This window comes from Homarus americanus, unplaced genomic scaffold (assembly GCF_018991925.1).
Source record: "Homarus americanus isolate GMGI-L3 unplaced genomic scaffold, GMGI_Hamer_2.0 scaffold18703, whole genome shotgun sequence".
NCBI lineage: Eukaryota > Metazoa > Arthropoda > Malacostraca > Decapoda > Nephropidae > Homarus > Homarus americanus.
The window spans coordinates 4284651-4306873 of NW_024749779.1; the positions used below are offsets into that span (position 1 = coordinate 4284651).

The 22223-nt window shown below is 38.9% G+C and overlaps 1 protein-coding gene across 8 annotated transcripts in view; it reads left to right on the forward strand.

Moving 5' to 3' along the window:
- Positions 1-18416, forward strand: part of LOC121853899 — a 38567-nt gene extending 20151 nt beyond the window's left edge. For all 8 annotated transcript variants that reach the window (XM_042348284.1, XM_042348291.1, XM_042348285.1 and 5 more), the window contains exons 3-5: positions 864-1197; positions 10764-10949; positions 14363-18416. In XM_042348284.1, coding sequence (XP_042204218.1) covers positions 864-1197; positions 10764-10949; positions 14363-15264 — 1422 coding nt within the window. In that variant the 3' untranslated portion in view covers positions 15265-18416. The remainder of the gene's footprint in view (positions 1-863; positions 1198-10763; positions 10950-14362) is intronic.
- The last annotated feature ends 3807 nt before the right edge of the window (positions 18417-22223 follow it).

Sequence of the window (22223 nt, forward strand, 5' to 3'; positions counted from 1 at the left end):
CTTTTATTTTACCTTTTCATATTATAGTTTTATTATTTTTTTCAATCTGTCTCACCTCATGACAGCGGGGGTAGGTTAGGTTAGGTTAGATCTAGCCCCCAGGCATTACACATCTCTCCCCAGGTAAGTAACTAATCATAAAAAGGAAAAGCTTGTAAAGTTGTAATATCTCAACACACACACACGCACACGCACAATAATTCCTCTCAATCCTATTCACGGACATGTAGACAGACACAGACATAAAATGATATACAAACAAAACATACACACACACACACACACACACACACACACACACACACACACACACAGTCATGTACATTATTTCAGCCTGCGTAACTAACTATGATACCGGAAGAAAAAACGTATACACTACTGATAAAAAACACCAATTATTAATGTATTTCATAACAAACTCGTATTATGAATTAGTGTACATCAGCCTCCTCATCTACACTTGCTTCTAAAATCCCCGTCACTTGGCATATTGTGGGCCATGTATGTGATGCGTTTATAGCAAGTGAACGATATATTTTTTTATATTTTATATTGTGGAAGAACAACGACATAACCCTACGCCCCCTCATAATGCAAATAAGATAACTGTTTAAATGTTTATTATAATCACAGTTCCTCTTATCTGCCAAGTGTTGTCAAAAGTGAACTGGGAATTTTGTATTCAATTGTATATATACTCAAACTTAAGTCATTATATCTACACAATTAGTTCATACCAGACGAGGAGCATATAGTGGCATGTAGGTAAATCACACGTAAACCTCTTCTATATCTCTCACTCTGGTAATCTAAAACTCACCTTCCTCTTATCCCAAGTCTCTACGTTCACCCTTTGTCCGTAGGTCTTAGAGACACAAGAGAGACACACGGCGCTGTATGAACGTGTGGCACTGTTGGAGGAGACGCTCAGCAAGAAGACTGAAACAGAGATGAGACTGGAGTCGGAGCTGCTACAACTGAGGGCCAAGATCCCCGCCCTGGAGGAAGAGATCAACACTATCCCGGAGATGAAGAAGGCTCTGGCAGAGTTTGAGGCCAAGATTGAGAAGTTGGTGCACGACTATGAGGCCAAACTCTCCACGTTGGCTTCCGAGGTTATCCGTCTCAAGAAATACGGGGCTAGAAGGAAGGATTTTCAGACTCTGAGTGACGGCAGCAACATGCTCTTAAGTAGAGGTGAGAGTTTATGTTCTATGTTTTAAGTTAATTAAAACTAACCAATGGGATTGACAGAATGTGAATAGGTTCTTTAACTTTACAAGTGCTTAAACTAGGATAACCTTGACTAGAAATATCTGACAGACACATCGGCGGCAAAGATAAGTAAAAATTCTGAGGATATATTCTTAATCCTTCCTTTCAGGATGATGATTTAACTCTTTAATAAAGATGATTTAAGCCCTTAGGAATCATGGTTTAAACTTTTGAGGTTGATGGTATGAGCTCTTCAAGAATGATAATGTAATGCTTTAAGCAGTATGGTTTATTCATTGCTCCTCAGAGAGTTCACAGGCTGGCTGATACTGACACGAAAACATCTATTGGTTTAATGACAACAGCGAGAAATACGAGTATATCATTCTTACTTTGAATATTAGAAAAGAACCAAAATGTCAGAAACATTAGCATCATATTTTTTCTTGTTTTTATGTGAAATCAAACTTATATGACTAAACTTTTACATAAAAGTTATGGTCCCGCATTTTTCTTGTGAATTTCATTTCATTAGAATTATTCTTTGGGGTTTATTTCTGAGTCTGTCCAGTGTTTGTCCAGTCATCTCACCTTGTACTGTCCCAAGATTGACGAGGGTGCAGAAGACTCCATATCTTGTTTTGATACAGAATTGTATTTATCTTCATCTTGTTTAAGGAATACACGAAAACAAAAATCCTTTATAAGGTGATAATTATGAAGACATTGGTGATATTTGGGAGTCACTAGCGGCGGTGTGTACTGTACGAAGCAGGAACGGGGGAAGGGGTGTACAGAACTGTGTTTTTGTTCAGAGTCTCTAAGTGTATTCATCTGCTTATGTAGAACTAACAACATTGAATCAATTATTTATTTTTATTTTTTATTTTTAAAATCTCTAAATAGTTTAAAGAGAAAGGATTCCATTTTTCATCCAGGTTGGTTCATGCTATCACAATTACTATCGTTTTAGAAGTTTGAGAAGTTTAAGATATAATCTTAAACTCTAGGTAGGGACGTATCCTCTGACCCCCACATGCAATCAGCTCAGTCAACACATCTAAGTCCCGGGTAAACTGAGCAAGTCGTACAGGTCCTCTTCAACTAGCCAGGAGGTGAGGTGAGGACCTTGGCTATTGAACCCGTGACTTTGATCTTAAACTAATGGCAGGAGACAACAGCACCTTCGGATAAGAGAGCCAAGGCCGAGGCCAAGGCACATGTATGATTTCCTTCTGCAGTAAATCAGTCAGTTGGAAAGAGGAAAGAAAATGCATACTTTATGAAACAGCTTTTCTTTGATCCAGAAGTCAGGAGTCAAGGAGACATTTAGCCTCGCACAGGGAATTCAGTAATGTGAACTTAAGGTCAAAGTCAAACCTAAGGTCAGGCAGAATTGTAGCTTGTTATCTTTTATATGGACGTGTTGCGTAAAACATCAGGTCAAAGGTCAAAAGTAAAGCCAATAACCTTGCATCTATATCGTTTTATCTGTGTTCATCATACATAGCTGAATATTAAAGGAAATTTAAAATCGGTACAGGTAAACTAATAAATAAAAATACATTGCAGAAAACTTCATTAATAAAAAGAACGAAAATAAATAATATATATTTTGCCTTTTATATATGTCAATAATGCTCGCGAGGTATAATGCATTTAGTGCAGTGACCTGGAACACGGGGGTCTAAGACAAAAATATGAGCGGTGAAAAGTTGCAGCTTAATCCTTCATGTGCGCGTGTGGTGCCATGACCTGTAATACAGTACATAGTTAAAGACAGAGGAGTTAAGACATGGTATAAGTACGACCTGTGACCTCTTATAAGTCCACAATGTGAACTAAAGCTGTGTAGGAGGCGATACAAGAGAGAAAATTAACAATTCTACATTAATGCTTTATCAGGCATCTTTAATAAACATCCTTTCTGGGGAGTGAGAAAATTAGGCCAGAGATCCTTTTTATGTAAACTTGCGAAAGTTACAAGAACTCTCCGCTGCTGTAAGCTTGTCAGGTTGAAAAGTTTGAAAAAAATTCGTCAAGACAGCAAAAATCCCGGCAAATTCTGAAAACTTATCAACAAATCTGCTGTCAGAGATTATCATCACCCAGAAACAATAAGTAAGATGTCAACGTATATAAGACTTTTATTTATTATAAATCTGCAGACAAGTTTGGGGTAAATTCATTATGAAATTTGGGAAGATGGACCTAAAAAATCCCAAAGTGGTCAGTCGGCGGCAGTATCATACTAACATTATGTACTGCAAGACGACGACAAGGTTTTTGAGTTTAGAATTCACCAAAAGGTAATTCTCAAAGAGAAAAAAGGTAGAGCCTCTCGTCCATCTTTCTTACTGAAAAAGTGTAGTTCGGCAAAAGTTTGTTTATCGATAATAATCAGTTACGGAGAAAAAATCCTTTTGTCACTAGATTCTACATAACGTCACTAGAGGAGATAACGGGTTAACGTAAAAGTGAAACCGCATGAATTTACTATTAAATCAACTAAATCCATAAAGGTCATTGTTATATTAAAATCAGAATTTGTTGTGAAACGCGGAGTTAATTTAATGTTGAAATATACAGTACAGCTCTCTTCATTAATGTAAGTCAGAATTAAGCCGACATTAACACTAAATAAAAGTCAGGGTAATGTAAGAGGAAGCTTGGCGAGTAAACCGTTAATGCATATACTTGGATCACGCGCACCTACAGGGATTTACTTGCATATATATATATATATATATATATATATATATATATATATATATATATATATATATATATATATATATATATATATATATATATAGTGTGTATGTGTGATTCGATGTACTATGATATAGAATAGTAAAAATAACAGTAATAGTAATCAGGTTCATTTTACGCTTTCCATGAGGAATAGTCTCTAACAGTCCTTCTGAAATTCACCAGACAAAAGATAAAATCTGAGAGATCTTGACTGTCCTGACGTATTTAAGAGGAGGTTGATAGCTCGTGTGTCTGTCCTCCTGGGGACGGAAGGATGCGTTCACCTCTGTGAAGGTTGAAGGCTCTCGGAGACGGTTCCGTTAATTGTGGGGGGGCGAGGAAAACATCTCGGTAGGAATGATATTTTGCTTTGGCGTTTTGGTTACAATATAAATATTTTTTATGTAGATTTGAAGATTATTGGTAGTATTAATAACATATTGAGTTTAGTGTGGCTGTGTTTGTAGTTAGAAGTGTTGGTATTTGAACACACATTACTACTACTACCGCCTCTCCTGCTACTACCACTACCACCACTACTTCTAGTTTACCGATACCTCCCTACACTGCTGCTACTACCTCTAGGGCTTCTTCTACTATTCCTGCCATTATTATTAGTAACATTGCTACTACTACTACTACCACTACTACTACTACTACTACTACTACTACTACTACCACTACTATTACTACGCATGGCCTCCATCCTCCCCCAATAGCCACACCTTCGCCGCCATTTTATTACCTTAAAATTAAATATCCTAATATATAAGTAGCTATCCTAGCTGTGTTGAGTTAGTTGAGCCGCAGATCTATGCGGCATTCAATGACTGTTGCTTCGTAGTCAATATCTGCAACTGTTGTCGGCCTTGGGGCTGATGCTCTCGTTCCCCTGAAGCAGAGCAAAGCAGACCTAAGGAGAGAGAAGGACAGTCGACATCTCATCCAGGCTGTGACATAACGTCTGGGCTGCTGCTTCTGTTCAGATAGCGAGTCTGGCATAGAAGCATCTTGCACTTGGTCCCATCCCACCAGAGGTTGTGAACACTAGAGGAGTGAAGCTGCCTTGATCAACGTTCTGAATTCTCTCTCCGTATGCCCTTATCTTGTCGTTCTCGTTCCTCTTGTGTGCAGCATCGAGAGCTAAGTTACGGTGACATTCGGCCATGGGATAAAAAATCCTGATGTTGAAGAAGGCTCGCTGTCCCCACGTCCAGAATCCTCGAGCACTGACGTCAACACGGGCTTCGTTGGATGTATTTGAAGTCCTATGTTGGAAATTCTCACCGTCCAATAGAAGGAGGGTCGGTTCTACTACTACTACTACTACTACTACTACTACTACTATCAGTCCTCCAACTTCTATCGTTATTATCACTACTGCTTTTTCTACAATTATGGAATTATGATTTCTACGGCTACAAAAACAGCAACAACACTAACAAAAAACCCGCTGTGCTTGTTTCGAACAATCCAAGCACAAACACACCGCCTGAGTGTGCTGACATAAAGCGTTTATGAGTTCACGTTTGGCTGACCGTCTGTGTCAAAACAACTCCCTCTCTCCCGCTTTCCACTCTCACTTTATGGCTCTTTCCTGTTCCTCTCTCCACAACTTTTTCTGTCCTTTAAATTCCACTACAACTTTATTTTTTTTCCAATATGGTTAATGGTTTAATTGTTTATGCTGTTCATGTTTTTCTGTTTGTTTTTAATGTATTTGTTGTCATTTGTACACTTAAAGCCTGCCGTTTTGTCTCACTTGGTGGACAGATCGATGACGAGTTTTGTGTGTAACTCTTCCTGAATCTTCCTCTCTTTTCCCCTGTTGCTTTCTATCGTTTTCTCTTTCTCTGTCTATCCATATATTTATCTTCACTCTATTTTTCTCCTCTTCTATATCTTTTCTTTTTCTCTCATATACACGAATATAGTCATTAATAAAATCCACCTACCTGCTTACTCATCCACCACATCCACACCCATCTGTCCACTGCTAGAGGTGGTCACTTATCCACCACATCCACACCCACCTGTCCACTGCTAGAGGTGGTCACTTATCCACCACATCCACACCCACCTGTCCATTGCTAGAGGTGGTCACTTATCCACCACATCCACACCCACCTGTCCACTGCTAGAGGTGGTCACTTATCCACCATATCCACACCCACCTGTCCACTACTAGAGGTGGTCACTTATCCATCACATCTACACCCACCTGTCCACTGCTAGAGGTGGTCACTTATCCACCACATCCACACCCACCTGTCCACTGCTAGAGGTGGTCACTTATCCACCACATCCACACCCACCTGTCCATTGCTAGAGGTGGTCACTTATCCACCACATCCACACCCACCTGTCCACTGCTAGAGGTGGTCACTTATCCACCATATCCACACCCACCTGTCCACTACTAGAGGTGGTCACTTATCCATCACATCTACACCCACCTGTCCACTGCTAGAGGTGGTCACTTATCCACCACATCCACACCCACCTGTCCACTGCTAGAGGTGGTCACTTATCCACCACATCCACACCCACCTATACAAGTAGTGAGGTGGACCTCATAGCTGCAGCGCCCTGTGAAGCCAGTACACCGTCAGACAAAGCCATTGTAAGCTCTCGTTAATGGCGTCACTTGAGGAGCTCAACACGTCACTTTACCGGTGCTTAACCCACTAATGAGCCAAACAACACAAAGGTAGAGAGGGGGTAGCGGTGTGACGTAGTGGTATTGTGGTATCAAGGATGTTACCGTCAATGGAAGGTTGTGGTGGTTTGCTGTTGATTGAGTGAGGTTAGTGTGGGCAGGGTTGTTGTATGTGGTCTGGTTTAGAAGATTGATATATCGGCTTAGTGCGAATGAGAGGTGTGTGTGATTCAGTGATGCCGTTCGACGGAAATTTGTCTGCTAGACGGTAAAAAAATGAAATTCGATGACCTAGTCGGTAAACCGTGACACCACTGTACCTGCTCCAGTGGCTCGTCCGAAAAATACCGAAACTGTTAATTAGGTTTTTTTTTTGGAGGGAGGGGGGGGGGGTCAAATGCAAAATAAAAGTGATATAGAATAATTATGAAGGTATTTTATTTGATTTTCTTCATTATATAATTGAGAGTTCAGCAATACTGCTTTATGGTGAGTTGTCACGAGAGGATGACACGTCTACTAGGAACACAAAGACAGTCATTTCGTCCTGTTCCATTGTTTGAGTTCCAGGGGCTGATCCAGGAATATCAAAAGAGGGAGGGTCCAAGAAGTTTTGGGTGGGGGAAACTGACCAGCAAAGCGAGCCCATCCTTCTGGTTGGGGGGGTTGGGGAGGTGGAGAGGGGTTGCTGTAAGCACCCCCCTCCCCCTCCAGAAATATTTTTGAAATCTGACCAATATCATGGACATTTTGAGGTCATTTGAAGCCATGTGCACTTGATATTAGGGAATATTCTGAGGTCAATAGTAATTAACTTTGACGAAACAAAAATGCCTGAGTACAATACTACAATAAGGAAAATATTGGAGTCTTCTGATAAATAAGGGGGGTTCCCCGCTGGATCTGCCTCGAGTTCAGTGCCTTTCTTATGACTTTCACTGCAGAGACTTTATCAAAAGCATCTACACGCCGTAATACATCGACTTTCGGTGAGTCCTTTACTGTTAGTTCTTTATTTGCTATTATTATCAGACATTTTAAAATTATATATATTATAATAGTTATTCATATCAACAGTGCATTTTCTATGATATACACCCGTGGTATTACTCCATTTTCTACTTCTTGAACTCTTAAATGTCTTTTATTCAGTATAATACTGTACTGCTCCGCCTGATTTTAAAGTTGTTTAAAGAATCTATTGTGAAATATTTCATACTGTATATAAGCATAATAATTGTAAAAAGGAAATGAATTGTTACTGATATCCTATATATGTATCACATTTAACAAAGAAAACGTCATGGTCACGTAGTCAGTTTGTCTACGGGGACGATAACTAATCAGAGCGTTCGGTAAAACACAGTCGGAATTACGTGTGTGTGTGTGTGTGTGTGTGTGTGTGTGTGTGTGTACGGAAAATTTGAGCAGTAAATTAGCTATGGGGGATTAGTGTGGACAGTTAACATGGGAGGTTGATGTGATAGGTTGATGCGTCTGAATGATGCAAGATGTTCGTGTTGACTGTAAACAGACTTCAGATATATTTTAATGGTAGTGAGAAACAAATGAATAATATGGCCTCACACGAAGTAGTTTCTCGTTCCACTCAGCCAGTATTTTAAACTTCTCTGGGAATTTGCGATAAGGGGATAAGTATTGGGGTAAATTATCCCACTTATCTCTGTAATTAAAACCCTTTTGATGGGTTTTGTCGTGATTTGATTGTTTGGGTACCTTATTTACATCGCCTCTCAGTTTACAGCTCTCAAGAAACTGAACATTTTTTTTTAATCTGTCTTTTGAATGCGTGTAATGTTCGTGATTGAATGTGTCATCCTTCTCTATAAATTTTCAAGAGAATGTGTGAGTACTCTACTGTCTCCCCTGTTGTATTTTATGTGTAATTCAATCACAAGTGAAAATATATCTTATGATGGTGAAGTGATTTCCATTCCTCTTTTCTCTTTCCAGTAGAATCTGAATGGTAACAACGCGTAGATTCTCAACACCTTAACTGAACATGTCACCTGACCACCTCCACACCTTAACTGAACATGTAACCTGACCACCTCCACACCTTAACTGAACATGTCACATCCTGACCACCTCAACACCTTAATTGAACATGTCACCTGATCACCTCCACACCTTAATTGAACATGTCACCTGACCACCTCCACACCTAAATTGAACATGTAACCTGACCACCTCCACACCTTAATTGAACATGTCACCTGACCACCTCCACACCTTCAAGTATTAAAGCCTTCAATGCCTCAGGAGACAGCTGCTGACACTTTCTCCTCGTGGTCTTGGCCATTATGTACTGTACAAGAAGTCGTTGCCTCATGCTGGTCCTGAAGAAAAAAAGATTGTGGTCCCTGTATTTAGTATTCACAAGCATTCGAGTGTAAGAGAGGAAGCGGGAAAGACCAGAAAGACACAGTCAAGTCTGGAATGAAAAGAAAGATAACTGGCAACCAAGTGAAACAATAAAAGAAAAATAATGGCGAAAAACATTTTTAATGTAAGAAAAATACAGAGTTAGAGAAAGCGTGACTGACCATAGACTATCACACAGTGCTTAGGGTAAGTGTGGTCTGGGGTGGTTAAAAAAATAGGTTATGGCGAGAGAAATTAAGAATATTCTCTTACAAATATCATAAGATATATGTGGGTCGCTGTGTATCCATATTCAACATGTTAAAATATCAACAAAAATATTTTCCAGGTTTGAAGAATATTTTTGTTACCCAATCAACATCTGTCGAACATCCGGTGCGTTTTCCCCTCACGTTGTATTCATGCTTTCTCCCACACACCTGAAGCGTATGATGAATCCCTTTGTTTGCCAATGTGGAGGGTACAGTCACCCACAAAAGTCATGTCGCCTCTCCATGAACCCCGAGATTCAAACTAATGAATCCGAAACATTTATGGACAGAACAATACATCATGATCTACTGCTTCAGGTTCACGAGACTGAATCTCGGGGTTCATGGTTTAGCAGGAGTGACGACAGGACTTTTGTGGGTGAACTGTACGTCTATATCTTACTATATTTGTATTTTCTTAGTGAAAACCATTATGACTTTAAGATGAAATACAAATGATCCAAATGCTGTGTGTATGAAATCTCGTCATAATCTGTGTTTAATATTCCTAATACATTTATGAAAGGGATTGAGGGAGAAAATGCATTAAATATTTGTTTGTTTGTGAACTCCTCAACGTAGATAAAGTTTTATTTCAAACTCGGCATGAAACTGACGGCTTACGTTGTCAGCTTTATTTCGATTTACCAGAAAGAAAGACAAAATTATATCAAAGAATTTGTCGATAAAATAGTGAGTGCAGCTTGCGTTTACCCAGGTTGGTGGGCAGCGCTAGTGCAATGGCCTTGTTGATAACAGTACAGTGATCAACAAGGTCAAAAGCCTTTCTGAAGTCAACAAGGGAAACGGCCAGTGATGTCTTACGTTTCCGCAGGTTTTTGTGCAGGAAATCCAGGAAACTAACTAAGCAGTGTGATGTAGAGGAGGTCCTCATATTTCCAAATTGCTGTGGATCAATTGACTGATAAATACGAGCAAATGCCCACTCAAAAACAAAGTCTTCACAGCGTAGACTGGGTATGGGGGTAATGGCAATTGGCCTGAGGTCGTTAGGGGACTGTGGGGTGGGGACCTTGGGGATAGGGGTGACAAATGCGGTTTTCCATTCATTAGGGCATTTGCTTTGTCTGAGGGATGCATTAATAATAGAACAGAGGGGGATTAAGCAGATAAAACGTAGACACCTTGAAGGACATGTATTGAGAGGGAGGGGGAGGGGTGGGTGGCGAATACATTTTAGATTACCGGGAAAGAAGCAAAATCGTGGTGTTTAGAGAAGCATTTACATAAAGATCTGTTTTAAAGCAGATGGATGTTTTTAGAATATATAGTAAATATTGCTTTTCAGTAAATCACCTGCACAATTTTATGTTGACATGAGGAGTTATGCGAGACGATACATCTTAACATAATTTTTTCGTTGTTATCTTACATGTCTTTCCCAATCAAATAAAAAGTTTCTTTATTTAATATATATCCTAACCAGTTGTACCTAAGTCTCCTGCCTGTACTTGCAGCACCGTCGTGTCCGGAGGTGGGTCTCGGCCTGGTAGCTGAGCGGGTTGGTGAGCAGTGCCTCTACTTCTCCCTAGGATCTCAGCTCAACTGGACTGCTGCACACCGCCACTGTCAGGAGCTCGGGGGTGACCTGGCAGCTCCCCAGGACCTCGTTCCTCTCAAGACCTTCCTTCACCAGGCTTTCAGTGAGTCTTGCCAGGGGTTAGGGAGGAAGGGGGAATAGAGAAGATGGTGGGGTGAGAATGGACATGTGGTGACTTAGAGGAGATTAGGAGGAATATGGGAGGGTGGGGACGAAATGAGGCAGATGAATAAAGGTGACGAGGGAAGATGAATGATGTTGCCTGATAGAGGATGATAAGAGTGAGAGAAAAAGTTTTAATTTATATCTGCCTGAAACACTGAGCCAATTAGTGTCAATCTCTAGTTATACACCCAGACTCAGTTAGACAAGATGAAAGCACAATCTCACGCGCAAACGTACTTACAGTCACTAAGGTAAATTAGTTACAACTTCACCTGACACACACACGAGTATAAATGCACGTACCGTAACACATATAACTTCCCTCAGACTGGCTTACTCCTACAAACTTCCTCGGGCATTACAACTAACTTCACGTCACAATAACTCTCCCCTAGCACATGTCTTCTCCACTATATATATATAGGGTGTCCCAGAAAACTGTCCCTGCCTCCCTCCCTCCCTCCCTCCCTTCCTTCCTGCTCCCTTCTTCCCTCCTTCCCTCCCTCCCCTCCCCTCCCCCTCCCTCCCTCTCTCCTTCCCTCCCCCACTCCAACTGTTAGTGTCTCAGGAAGCAGGCAGGGAGGGAGGGAAGGAAGGAGGCAGAGACATTTTTCTGGGACCCCCCCTCCCCATACAGTGTGTCATGCAGTTCTTAAGACACAGGGAAGGCAGTATACAGATACCTCCTAGTGGTCATGAACTAATATTCTTCTCATTTTGACAAGGTTCCATACACGTACACGTCCCAGTTCCACCTACACCCCCACACCCTCTCTCTCACGTTTACACCCACATACTCGTCCTTCTCACACCCCTTTCACGCTTACACTCACACAATTGACCCTCTCACACTAACATCATTACACCTGGTCCTAACATATCATACTTATACACTCATTCCCTTCACACTTACACTAACACACTCGTCGCCACTCACACATATCTTCACACACTTGTCTCTCTCACTCTAACATATATACACTCGTCCCCTTAATACCTACACTTAACTTAACACTTAACACTTAACTACCTACCTTAAGACCCTCCATCACCTATACCTACATTCAGACGCCTGCTTCTTACCTACATACACACACACACACACACACACACACACACAGTCGGGTGAAAAAGAAATCCATTGCCAATCTTCTCGGTGATGTGTATATTCCGGAGGCAACAGATTCACAAAGTCAACATTATACTCTTGGCAAACAATGTTAATGAACCCAGACATAAATTTTACATCATCCGTTAGAGTCCATCTTGTAGGAGCCAGCGGTGACTGACAGAAGCGGTGACTGACAGAAGAAGCGGTGACTGACAGAAGACTGATAGTAATGCTAATTGATATATCTTGTGTTAATAGCCAACCTGTGAAATCCATTAGAGTGCTACATGATCTCATATAACTTCACCTTCTTATTTAATGTATAAATTTACTCAGAAAGTATATTATTAAACTAGATATACGTGGGAGTAAATCTTATTCCATTTACATTGTTCAAAAGAGGTTTGTTGTGCACGATATAAACTCACGTGATATTATGTTATTGAGTTTTGGAAAGGTCTTCAATAAACGTAACTCGGGATACGTAGCCACGAGCACTCTTGATATTTGCAATAACAAACATGCTCTATAATTTCGGGATGAGAAGATCTGATATGTGGAGTATAACTTGAGGAGAATTATACCCATAACGCACAACTTGGCTCAGTATTAAGGAACATCTAGAGCGAAATGTATCTTGTAATAATATAATAATGATGATGATAATGTTGTGGTGTGAAACGTAAATAGCAGGACGAAAATCTAGTGTTGTTCCTTTCGCGTTATGAGTTGTTTTCCCGATAGGCGTAACGATAAGAGAAAGAGAAACCAACATAATATTAATGAGAGGAATTTACTGCGAATTAGAAACGAAACATGAAAGCCGATTAAAGAAAAGTGATGAGTAAGTAAAATCTGCCAATCTGCCAGTGATGGGAACGAACATTTATTTATTAGAGTAATTACCTGAAAATATTAACATGGAATTGTGACATAATTTACGGCAACACATTTGACACTTAAATACATACAAAGCATAATACAATTGTGACACATGTGATGAAAAAAAAATACTGTTCGTTTCGGTAAAATTGTGTGACCTTTCGAGTACCTGTAATGTTGCCCTCAATATTCTGAGAAATCTGAAAATCTGTACCTAATGAGAAAATCTGTAATATTGCCCACAAAATAAGTTTTACTCTGATGCCAGCGAGATAATTAATGAAGTTCGAAAAGATATAAAAACCGTTGCTAGATACTTGTAGGGGTGCGGTGGGCGAGTGGATGCAGAGCTCTCCTCCAGTCCTAAAATTCATTGGTTCATACCTAGGACGCCCTTACTATACAGAGCTGCGAATGGGTAACTAGATTTACACTGATTCCTTGAGTACCATGGATTAGTATCTAGTGTGATGCATTCACTTAAACTAACGGTCCTTCAGGCTTATGGGACCAATAACATGTTTACTCGTACTAAAATCAACTCGTCCCTACACAAAGTCATACCACTACCATTTCGTGCCGCAAATTACAATTCAAATACATTAAAAAGTATCTGCCAAACGCAAATGTGTTTTACGAAATATTTGAGCAGTCTAAAATCCCTTTCTGCGGTCGCCCACAATCGACTACTGATGAATTATTGTGTCATCATAACTTCCCGCCGTATAGCAGACATAATATCTAGAGCAGATATTATTTTCGGGATTACATTTGTATCACCTGGGATAAAGACTGTGATGCCATCATATATAGACAATTTGTAATTTAACGTACTACAAATATAGTCACACACACACACACACACACACACACACACACACACACACACACACTACTACTACTACTACTACTACTACTACTACTACTACTACTACTACTAGGTGTAATAAGATGTAAGCAAACAGTGGTGCCACATCTCATAAGACATGCCAGCCACTGTACCCGTTATAAATGGAGGCAACTGTACATCATAGTGGGGCGCTCAGCTGCACAGACCTGCAGATAGACAGGTGAAATTCAGAATAACTTTTCTACAGTAACGAGAGAGCTATTATTGTCAAATCACTAATGTTACACCGACAACTACGTCTGTTGTTACCACTGTTGTTACAATTTACATTATCGCTGTTAACTTTAAAGCTTCTGTTACAAATTCGACTTGTATTACTACTTTTGAACCGACTACTGACTTCAGATACTATTTTACCACAATTGTCTTCTCTTCCTGCCGTTTATACAACCATATCGTTATTTTCATATAAATGGCATGAATAATCCTACCTTATCTGTCTTTCCAGTTCGCGGACCTTCTTTATGGCTTGGAGCTTCCTATGACTTAGACGATGCCGACACAGCTGCCGTCGATGTCAGCGATGCAGTGTCTCTCCTCCCACCCAACCAGAGCCTCCAAAACCTCCCACAGAATATCGGCAACTCCGAGTCTGCTCAGGACATAGTCGTTGAATCAGAACCCCCTTGCGAACCCCAGGACAATAACGAAGACGATTTTCCATCTGGACTTAAACCTGCAGTGATGTCAGAACACATTCACCCTATGCTCCTGGATGAAGGTCACAGCGATGTTGACGACAACGACTTGGGAGAGATAGCAGGGGCTACAGGGAGCTTACGAAGGATTCTGGAGCAAGTTGCGATGTTTAATGAAAACTTTTCTGGGGACAACGGAAGAATCACCCTCCCTCGCAGGGTCTTGAACCCTCGCGAAAACGCTTTAAGTAAGTCGACTGGACGTGACGCTGCAAAAGATTTACTGATGGACAGAATTCGCCTTTCTTTGCCTGTAGTAGACGTTATTCTTCTCCCAGAGCAGGCGGAAAACTCAGCACCCTCACCCGAAGCCTTGAATGACCAGAACCTTCCAGAATACTCCAATTTGGAAGAACGTTCTATCTCTGGTAATATAAATCTAACAGATATTTCTTTAGAGGGTCCTACTGCGCCGCCCGGAGATACCAGCGATGAGAGGGCAGTACCGGGAGACGAAGGTGAAGGCCAAGAAGCTGGGTCTTCAGAGGCTCAAGGAGCGGGAACCAGTAAGGGGGCGAGGAAGGCAAGGATGAAGTGCATGCTCTTACAGCAAAAGGAATCTTTAGAGTACGAGCTGATAGGACGACCTTGTGATGAACTACACACCTTCGTTTGTGACATGAAATTTTCCTTTAATCTCTTGCATGAGTGATTTCCTTTTTTTTTTGACAAACTATATAAATGTGTATACGCCTCTAAATATATATCCCCAGATATCATAATCACATAACCATGTGAAGTTGACGGTATCGCTACGGTGAAGAGCAGGATGCTGTTATTCTTTGAAATATTGCTGTAGTACAATCTTGAATGTCAATGCAAGCACCTTACTCGCATTACAAGATATTTGGTACTTCAGATGTTATGAACTAATTTGGTCATATGGGGTAAATAAATAGTGAAAGTTGGTAAGCTGATACCTCAGATCTATTTGTGTCTAGTTATTTATACATCAATCTCAAGCGAAGCTATTGTATGTATCGACTAGTTTGTTCCTTTTGGCATTTTTATCTAGGTGTCCGAATGCCTTTCGAGAGTTGAGACCTTTACATTTTCTATAGCGGAATAAAACTTGGCGGTTTTCTAGAGCATGCCAGCTGTTGCTGCCATTTATATTTACGAGAGTAGAAACGATACTCTGAACCAGTGGACAACTCTCCTGGTACACCTAAAAAACATATTTGTGTCCCAGAAAACGAGTTCATCCTCAAACAAATAAAAAATATATATGCACTCGTTCTGTAAATGTTATCAGTGAGAAAGAAGTAATGTATCGAAAACTGACATCATCTCTTCTGTGACGTCAAATACGATATTCGAAATGGTAGCCAGTTGACGTTTTCCTCTTTTACTTACCTTGAACTGAGACGGATTTCTTTCTGGTCATTATTACGAAAAAGCTTGCAGTACAATTTTTTTAATTATGAATGAGTAATTGACTCAAATATATTCTCGTAGTAGAATTTTACCTCCCACAACAGATGAAATTCAGATATTAATATTTTTTGTTTGTTACCGTTTTCCATGGTGTCATGTTACAGTAACGGGCAAAATAAATAGCCAACCTATTAAGACCATCTTTAAGAAACATATGAGCTCCCTGGAATACATATCAACATCAGGTCCTTAAATATACATCAGTTTATGTAAGTTTAACAAAAAGTCTTCGCTCTTAGTTTTTTGCAGTTACACTGTATGTGTTACGTCGACGCCGATTGTACATCAGGAAATAGAAAAGTACATCTGTCTGGTGCACCACTTACCACATTCCACCGATAATTTGTTCTGTATTAAAATGAAAGTTACGGTTATATACAGTACGGTTTTTAATTTCAAGTTTGCATAGTCTTTTGTTATGAAGCTTTGGTCATTTATATAAAAAAATGAATATTCATGACCAATGGCGGTCATAAGTCTGAAAGATAATGTATAAATTCTTAATAACATTTTACCTAATAACTAGTATAACTAAAGTGGGGCGCTTCACCAAGACTGTTTACGGTCAGTACGGCTGCAGCTCGTAAAGGAAACTAATACGGTAATTAACCTTTGTGTCTTGGAGATAAGGATTATTTTATACCATATTTCGATAGTTAATATTTAATTATAAGTTAGATGAGGTGATAATTAAGTGGCCAAGCTCTGGTGAAACCGATTACTGTTCCCTTAAACTTCTTTGTGTTTCGGTCTCATGGCGTATGATGTACTGTAAGTGGTGGGTAACACAGGAAGCCCACCACTGGTGAGACGCGTGTTGCTTCCGACAACTGCTTTTAGGCGGAAAATGTAGAGATCTTGTGTGGATGACAGCTCGCTTGGTTTAAGGACAAAATGGGTGTTAAGTATTGTTAGCAAGCATGGCGGATGGCGACTAGTGCTGGTTTAGAAATGTGGGTGAGGGTTATTCCTTTATGTCATAAGGTGCCTCCGACGGTAGTAGGACCAGAAAAATGCCGTGAGGCAGAATGACCTTTTCCTTTTTAGCGAACAGCAAAAGAGATGCTGAATCTTGTTAGCTTTCAAGGCAGGAGTTGCAGGACTGTTATAAAAGCTTGGGCCAGAGGTGTTCTTTTATGGTGAGCTTATCCCCTGGAAGTTAAGTTGAATCAGGACAGTCGTGAAACAGATGAACTTTTCTTGTTCAGGTAAAGGGTTAGGAATCTTTATTGCCACGAAGATCCAGGCACGACAATAAGAGCTGGAGTTGTGTTTCTGCCATGATACTTGGTTTGGGAGCATTTGCTCGTCATATTATTATACCACATTCAAAACCTTTGTTCGCGATTTTCATTATAATTTAGTTAGAATATATAGTAATATTACAGAGCCATGATAACATGTATTTTTTATTGTAGTGTCCGGAAGATAAAGGCAATTAGTGCAATTTTTCGAGGGAATCTATAACTAAAAATGAATAATAACAAAGATGGGTGTCATTATGTTAATGTCTTGTTGACTATCCGAGTTAAGAATATGAAAGCAATAGTTGAATTTGTAAATTTATTATTAATTAGTATTAGTGCTACTGTATATTAAAACTCACATGTATGTATCAATATGTGCTTGATAATGACCTCAGATTGTACCAACAGCCATCAAGACTAATATGGAACTTTAATGTCTTATTTATGAAATGTTGTTTTCTTTGCACCTCTGTCTTAGAATGTGTACGTCGTGTAAGGCTTTTTTGTCCAAAGAAAAGGGAAGAAAATACATTTAATTGTAGTCTATATTGTTTTCTTATAATTTATTTTTTAACAATTTACATGTTTATTTTTGTTTCTCTTACAAAATATGTAGAAAATGTAAATTACGAGATAACTATTGTATAATGAATTTTTATCTCATAGCATTTTTTTATGAAGCACTCGTGAAGAACACGACCAGCTGAGTAACACCACAGTGTGCTTAATTGGTGGTGACTAGTGTATTTACTAACTTAGATTACTCGTTTAATACATATACAGAAATATATTAGAACATCAATATCACCTCAGCATTTCTTGTGTATCTCAGCTGCTGGATGACAAGGATTAATTTAACATCAATAATGAGAAGAAACCATTTGGTACTTTTAATTGTATCAAGAAAAATGACGGAGTGAGCATTAATATTTTGATAATGAATGCACTCGTCCTATACGTTCAGATTAAGGGTTCGTCTCATACAAGAGCTGTTATCAATATCTATTATATAACCCGTTTTTTAACTGCACAACTACTTGCAATAGTTTTGTACAATGAAAATTCTTTAAAAAAATCGCGTAGGTAATTTCTGTTATACAATAAACGTTGATGTGTGTCATTCTTGTTTCATTCATATCAATAAGCACAGTATGAAGACAGTCACACACGGGTTAATGTGGAGATGACGGACTGATAAGGAACAATATCTGATGAGGAAAAACTGATCTATCTCTTCGTCTGTGTGTTTATCTTTAATTAAATACACACAAGTATACAGTAGACATACACATAAACAGCAGGAGTCTTGATGGTAAAGAGGCTGTGTACTGGTAGCTGAAAGTGAGAGGAAGCAAGCAGTGCCTGCACCTTAACACTAACATAATGCTGCCACACTAGACTCATTGTATCACCCTGTGTACATCACAGATTTTCATTGGTCTGTTCTCACAATGACCTGACGTGAATTCCTTAGTGTTATTGGCTGACGATTTTCCAATTCAACGTAACTATGTTTTTCCAACGTAATGATATTTTCCATATACTCCCCCACCCCACTCTCATATACTCCCCACTCTCCCATATACTCCCCGACTCTCCCTCCATTCCTACACACTCCCTCACTCCTCCTCCACTCCCACATACTCCTCTCCACCTCCCGCTCCGCCCCCAGCAACTTCCACTCGTCTTCAAGGTAACATCAGCTCGTCTCTTTTCCCTCTCTCCCCCTCCTTCACCCCGCTCATTCTCCTTCCCCTACTTTTACTGTTCCTCCCCTTCCCCTCCCCTTTCCCACCTTTCTTGTCACCCCATTTTCTCCCCCTCCCCACCCCGCTCATTACCCTCCTCCTCACCTTTCTTATCACCCTCCTCATCCTCAACACTCTCCTCCTCCCCCCTCACTCCTCTCCTCACTCATCACCACCCCTGTCACCCTCGTCCTCCCCCTCCCACCCCCTCCTCATCCTCCTCCACACCATCACCTGATGACAAAGCTGATACACACACACACCAATACTTAAAGGTGCACTCTCTTTATATGTGTACCAGCCATATATATATATATATATATATATATATATATATATATATATATATATATATATATATATATATATATATTTCATGTAGATCCACAATGAAAACGTGGATAAGATAAATCTTGATAATACACGGAAAAGGTGCTCCGTTGTTTCCCTTTTTCCGTGTGATTTTATCATATATATATATATATATATATATATATATATATATATATATATATATATATATATATATATATATAAAGAAGTGTGTTTAGTAGGGGGTTGTACCACAAAGATGAGCTTCTGTCTTGGTAACGCAATAAATCCTGAAAGCCGGGGGCGTCTCTTTGAAGATAACTCAGGCATATGTCGCCCAAGAGCACATTGATGTATTATTGCATTGACTCAAATTCTCTTGCAAGATGCAACCGAAGAATTTACAAAATATTCACATTTCAAGAACATTGACGAGTAGCTGTCAAGGAAAGCAACGAAACACCCAAATAATTGGTATAGTCTCCGCGTGTGAGGCTCTCGTCACGAATAACTTCTGGAAAAAGTCAAAGGAAGGGTATCTGGCCATTGGCAAACGTAAATAATGAGACTCTAAGTTGCTCAGGTATCACAAGGAATACAACTGAATTCCTTTTTATATTACTGATGTGTCAATTCAGTCAGCACTGTAACACAATTTGGGATTAATATTACCACGAAGATTAAGTCACAATATGCGTCTTCCTATTTCTTCTTTTATTGTATTATTTATAATTTTTGATAGTTTACTGCGGTTGCAAAATTCCATGTGAAACGGTTGTCCTTCATTCTTGGTGTTCAGATGATAGCATAAGTGTTTAATAATTTTACTCCTGATTTTTTATTTTTAGTTTTATTTACGAGTAAAATGAAATTGGGTAATTGTTTGGTGTGTAAGGACATCATTCCAATAGCATAACTAGACATATCACTCATGAGGCTCCTGTCTGAGAAGCAACTGTATTAACCCGTAGCCAGTTAACCAAAAAAGATAAAATACTAAATAGGACTCAGTCGTAACCTTTGCTGTACCTTGTTGTTTGTTGAGTGTGGTATCATTCTGAATATCATCTCAGTGCAAGTAAAGGTCAACTAGAATATGTAACAGTAGTTAATGATGCTGCCACGAGTAATATCTAACAATTCCAACTAAACTGCTTTAATTTTATATTCATGTTCTCTTATTGTGTAATTCACATCTTCAGACTGTATATATTAGCCTTGTCAAGTATTACTCCTTTGTCTGTACTCACTACCCCTGAAGATGTGAATTACACGAAAGCGTTTGGGAACTTCGTGTTTTCTTGTTTTCTTGTTTCCTTGTGGTTATCAGCATATACTTGGATCACGCGCACCTACAGTGGTTTACTTACATATATACATATATATATATATATATATATATATATATATATATATATATATATATATATATATATATATATATATATATATATATATATATATATATATATATATATATAGGGAGTTTGTTGGTGCGTCCTGAGACTACCATGTTGATTGCTGTGTTATGTGTGTGTAAATTTGTTCATTTAGTTTTCATTAGGATTACCAATTACTTTATTTGTTGAAAGTTATTAGCTTGTACTAAATGTAATATGATACAGTATCGTAATTTACTTGTATTTACAACACCAGTCATTCCTTTTCGCTTTCCTTAAGCATGTTGTGGAACTTTTGCTCTACCTCGGCTACACTCATATGTTCCATAACATTATATTAAGATACAGTGTTTAATAATTCTGGTATCTTGATATCCTTGTGGTGTTACCTTTTTTACGTGCGTGTTTTTATTTGTAGGAGTCACGTTTTCTCTTCATATCTTTAATTGTTGCCACGTAGATCCGTTGTTGTGTATTCAGTAATTACGTGGATAACACCTGTTACAGTTGGTGTTACTTGACACGTATCTACCATACTTTGTAATACTTGTTGAATAATGTATGATCTAACTTGAAGAACGGGCTTCAAGATTTTAGTTGTTTAAGCAATGTTATACTTTTTAAAGACAGCATTTAACATCTGCTTGACTGATCACTTGAAAAGTTAATGTTGTTTCTTAGTTTTTCTTCATCGTCTTCCGCCATTATACTCATTTTCTATTTCAGATGTTTTTTCTACCAGTTTTCCATATTTTATTATCATTTTTTTTTACTATTTTTTTTTCAAATCTCATAAATTTAAGTTTTTTTTTTTTAAGGTTCTATCATGCTGCAGCAAACTTTTATCTCCCATACAGAAAATAATCTTGATATTATTTTACCCCCTAAAAAGAAAAACAAAACAAAACACCGGAAGACTATTTTGTGTAAATAATTTAATCGAAAATCCTCCAGCCCTCACTGGAAGGCCAATATTACATCTGAAATCCAAAGGCACTTACTATACCTGTTTACAAATGACTGAAACGCCTTAGATAGTTATAAATTTTGACTAACTTCAGAGTTTACAGGGGAGTAATTACTAACAATTTCAGGAAAATTAGAGCACTCAGATTAGAAGGATATGTTAAGGTACCGATAATATAATTGAAGTCACAGAGGAAAATACTTTATATAGTAAACCTTTTTGCCTCATTCAGTAGAAAACCTTTGGAAATACAGTATAACAGGACATTAAAGATTCTGTTAAGTCTGGCGGTGAGGGTAAATACTTGGGCTTACTGTTAAATGCTATTTTTCACTGGTCCTGTTCCATGGAGCAGTGTGCTAGGGTTGAGGGATTCAGTGATGATGGAAGTCAAACATGAGACAGATGTTTCAACAATAAATAAGTGTATGACGTGGCTTACTACTTGCTTTTATTGGTCTTATTTACGCGTGTCATTATTTTTGCCGTTTACCAATTGT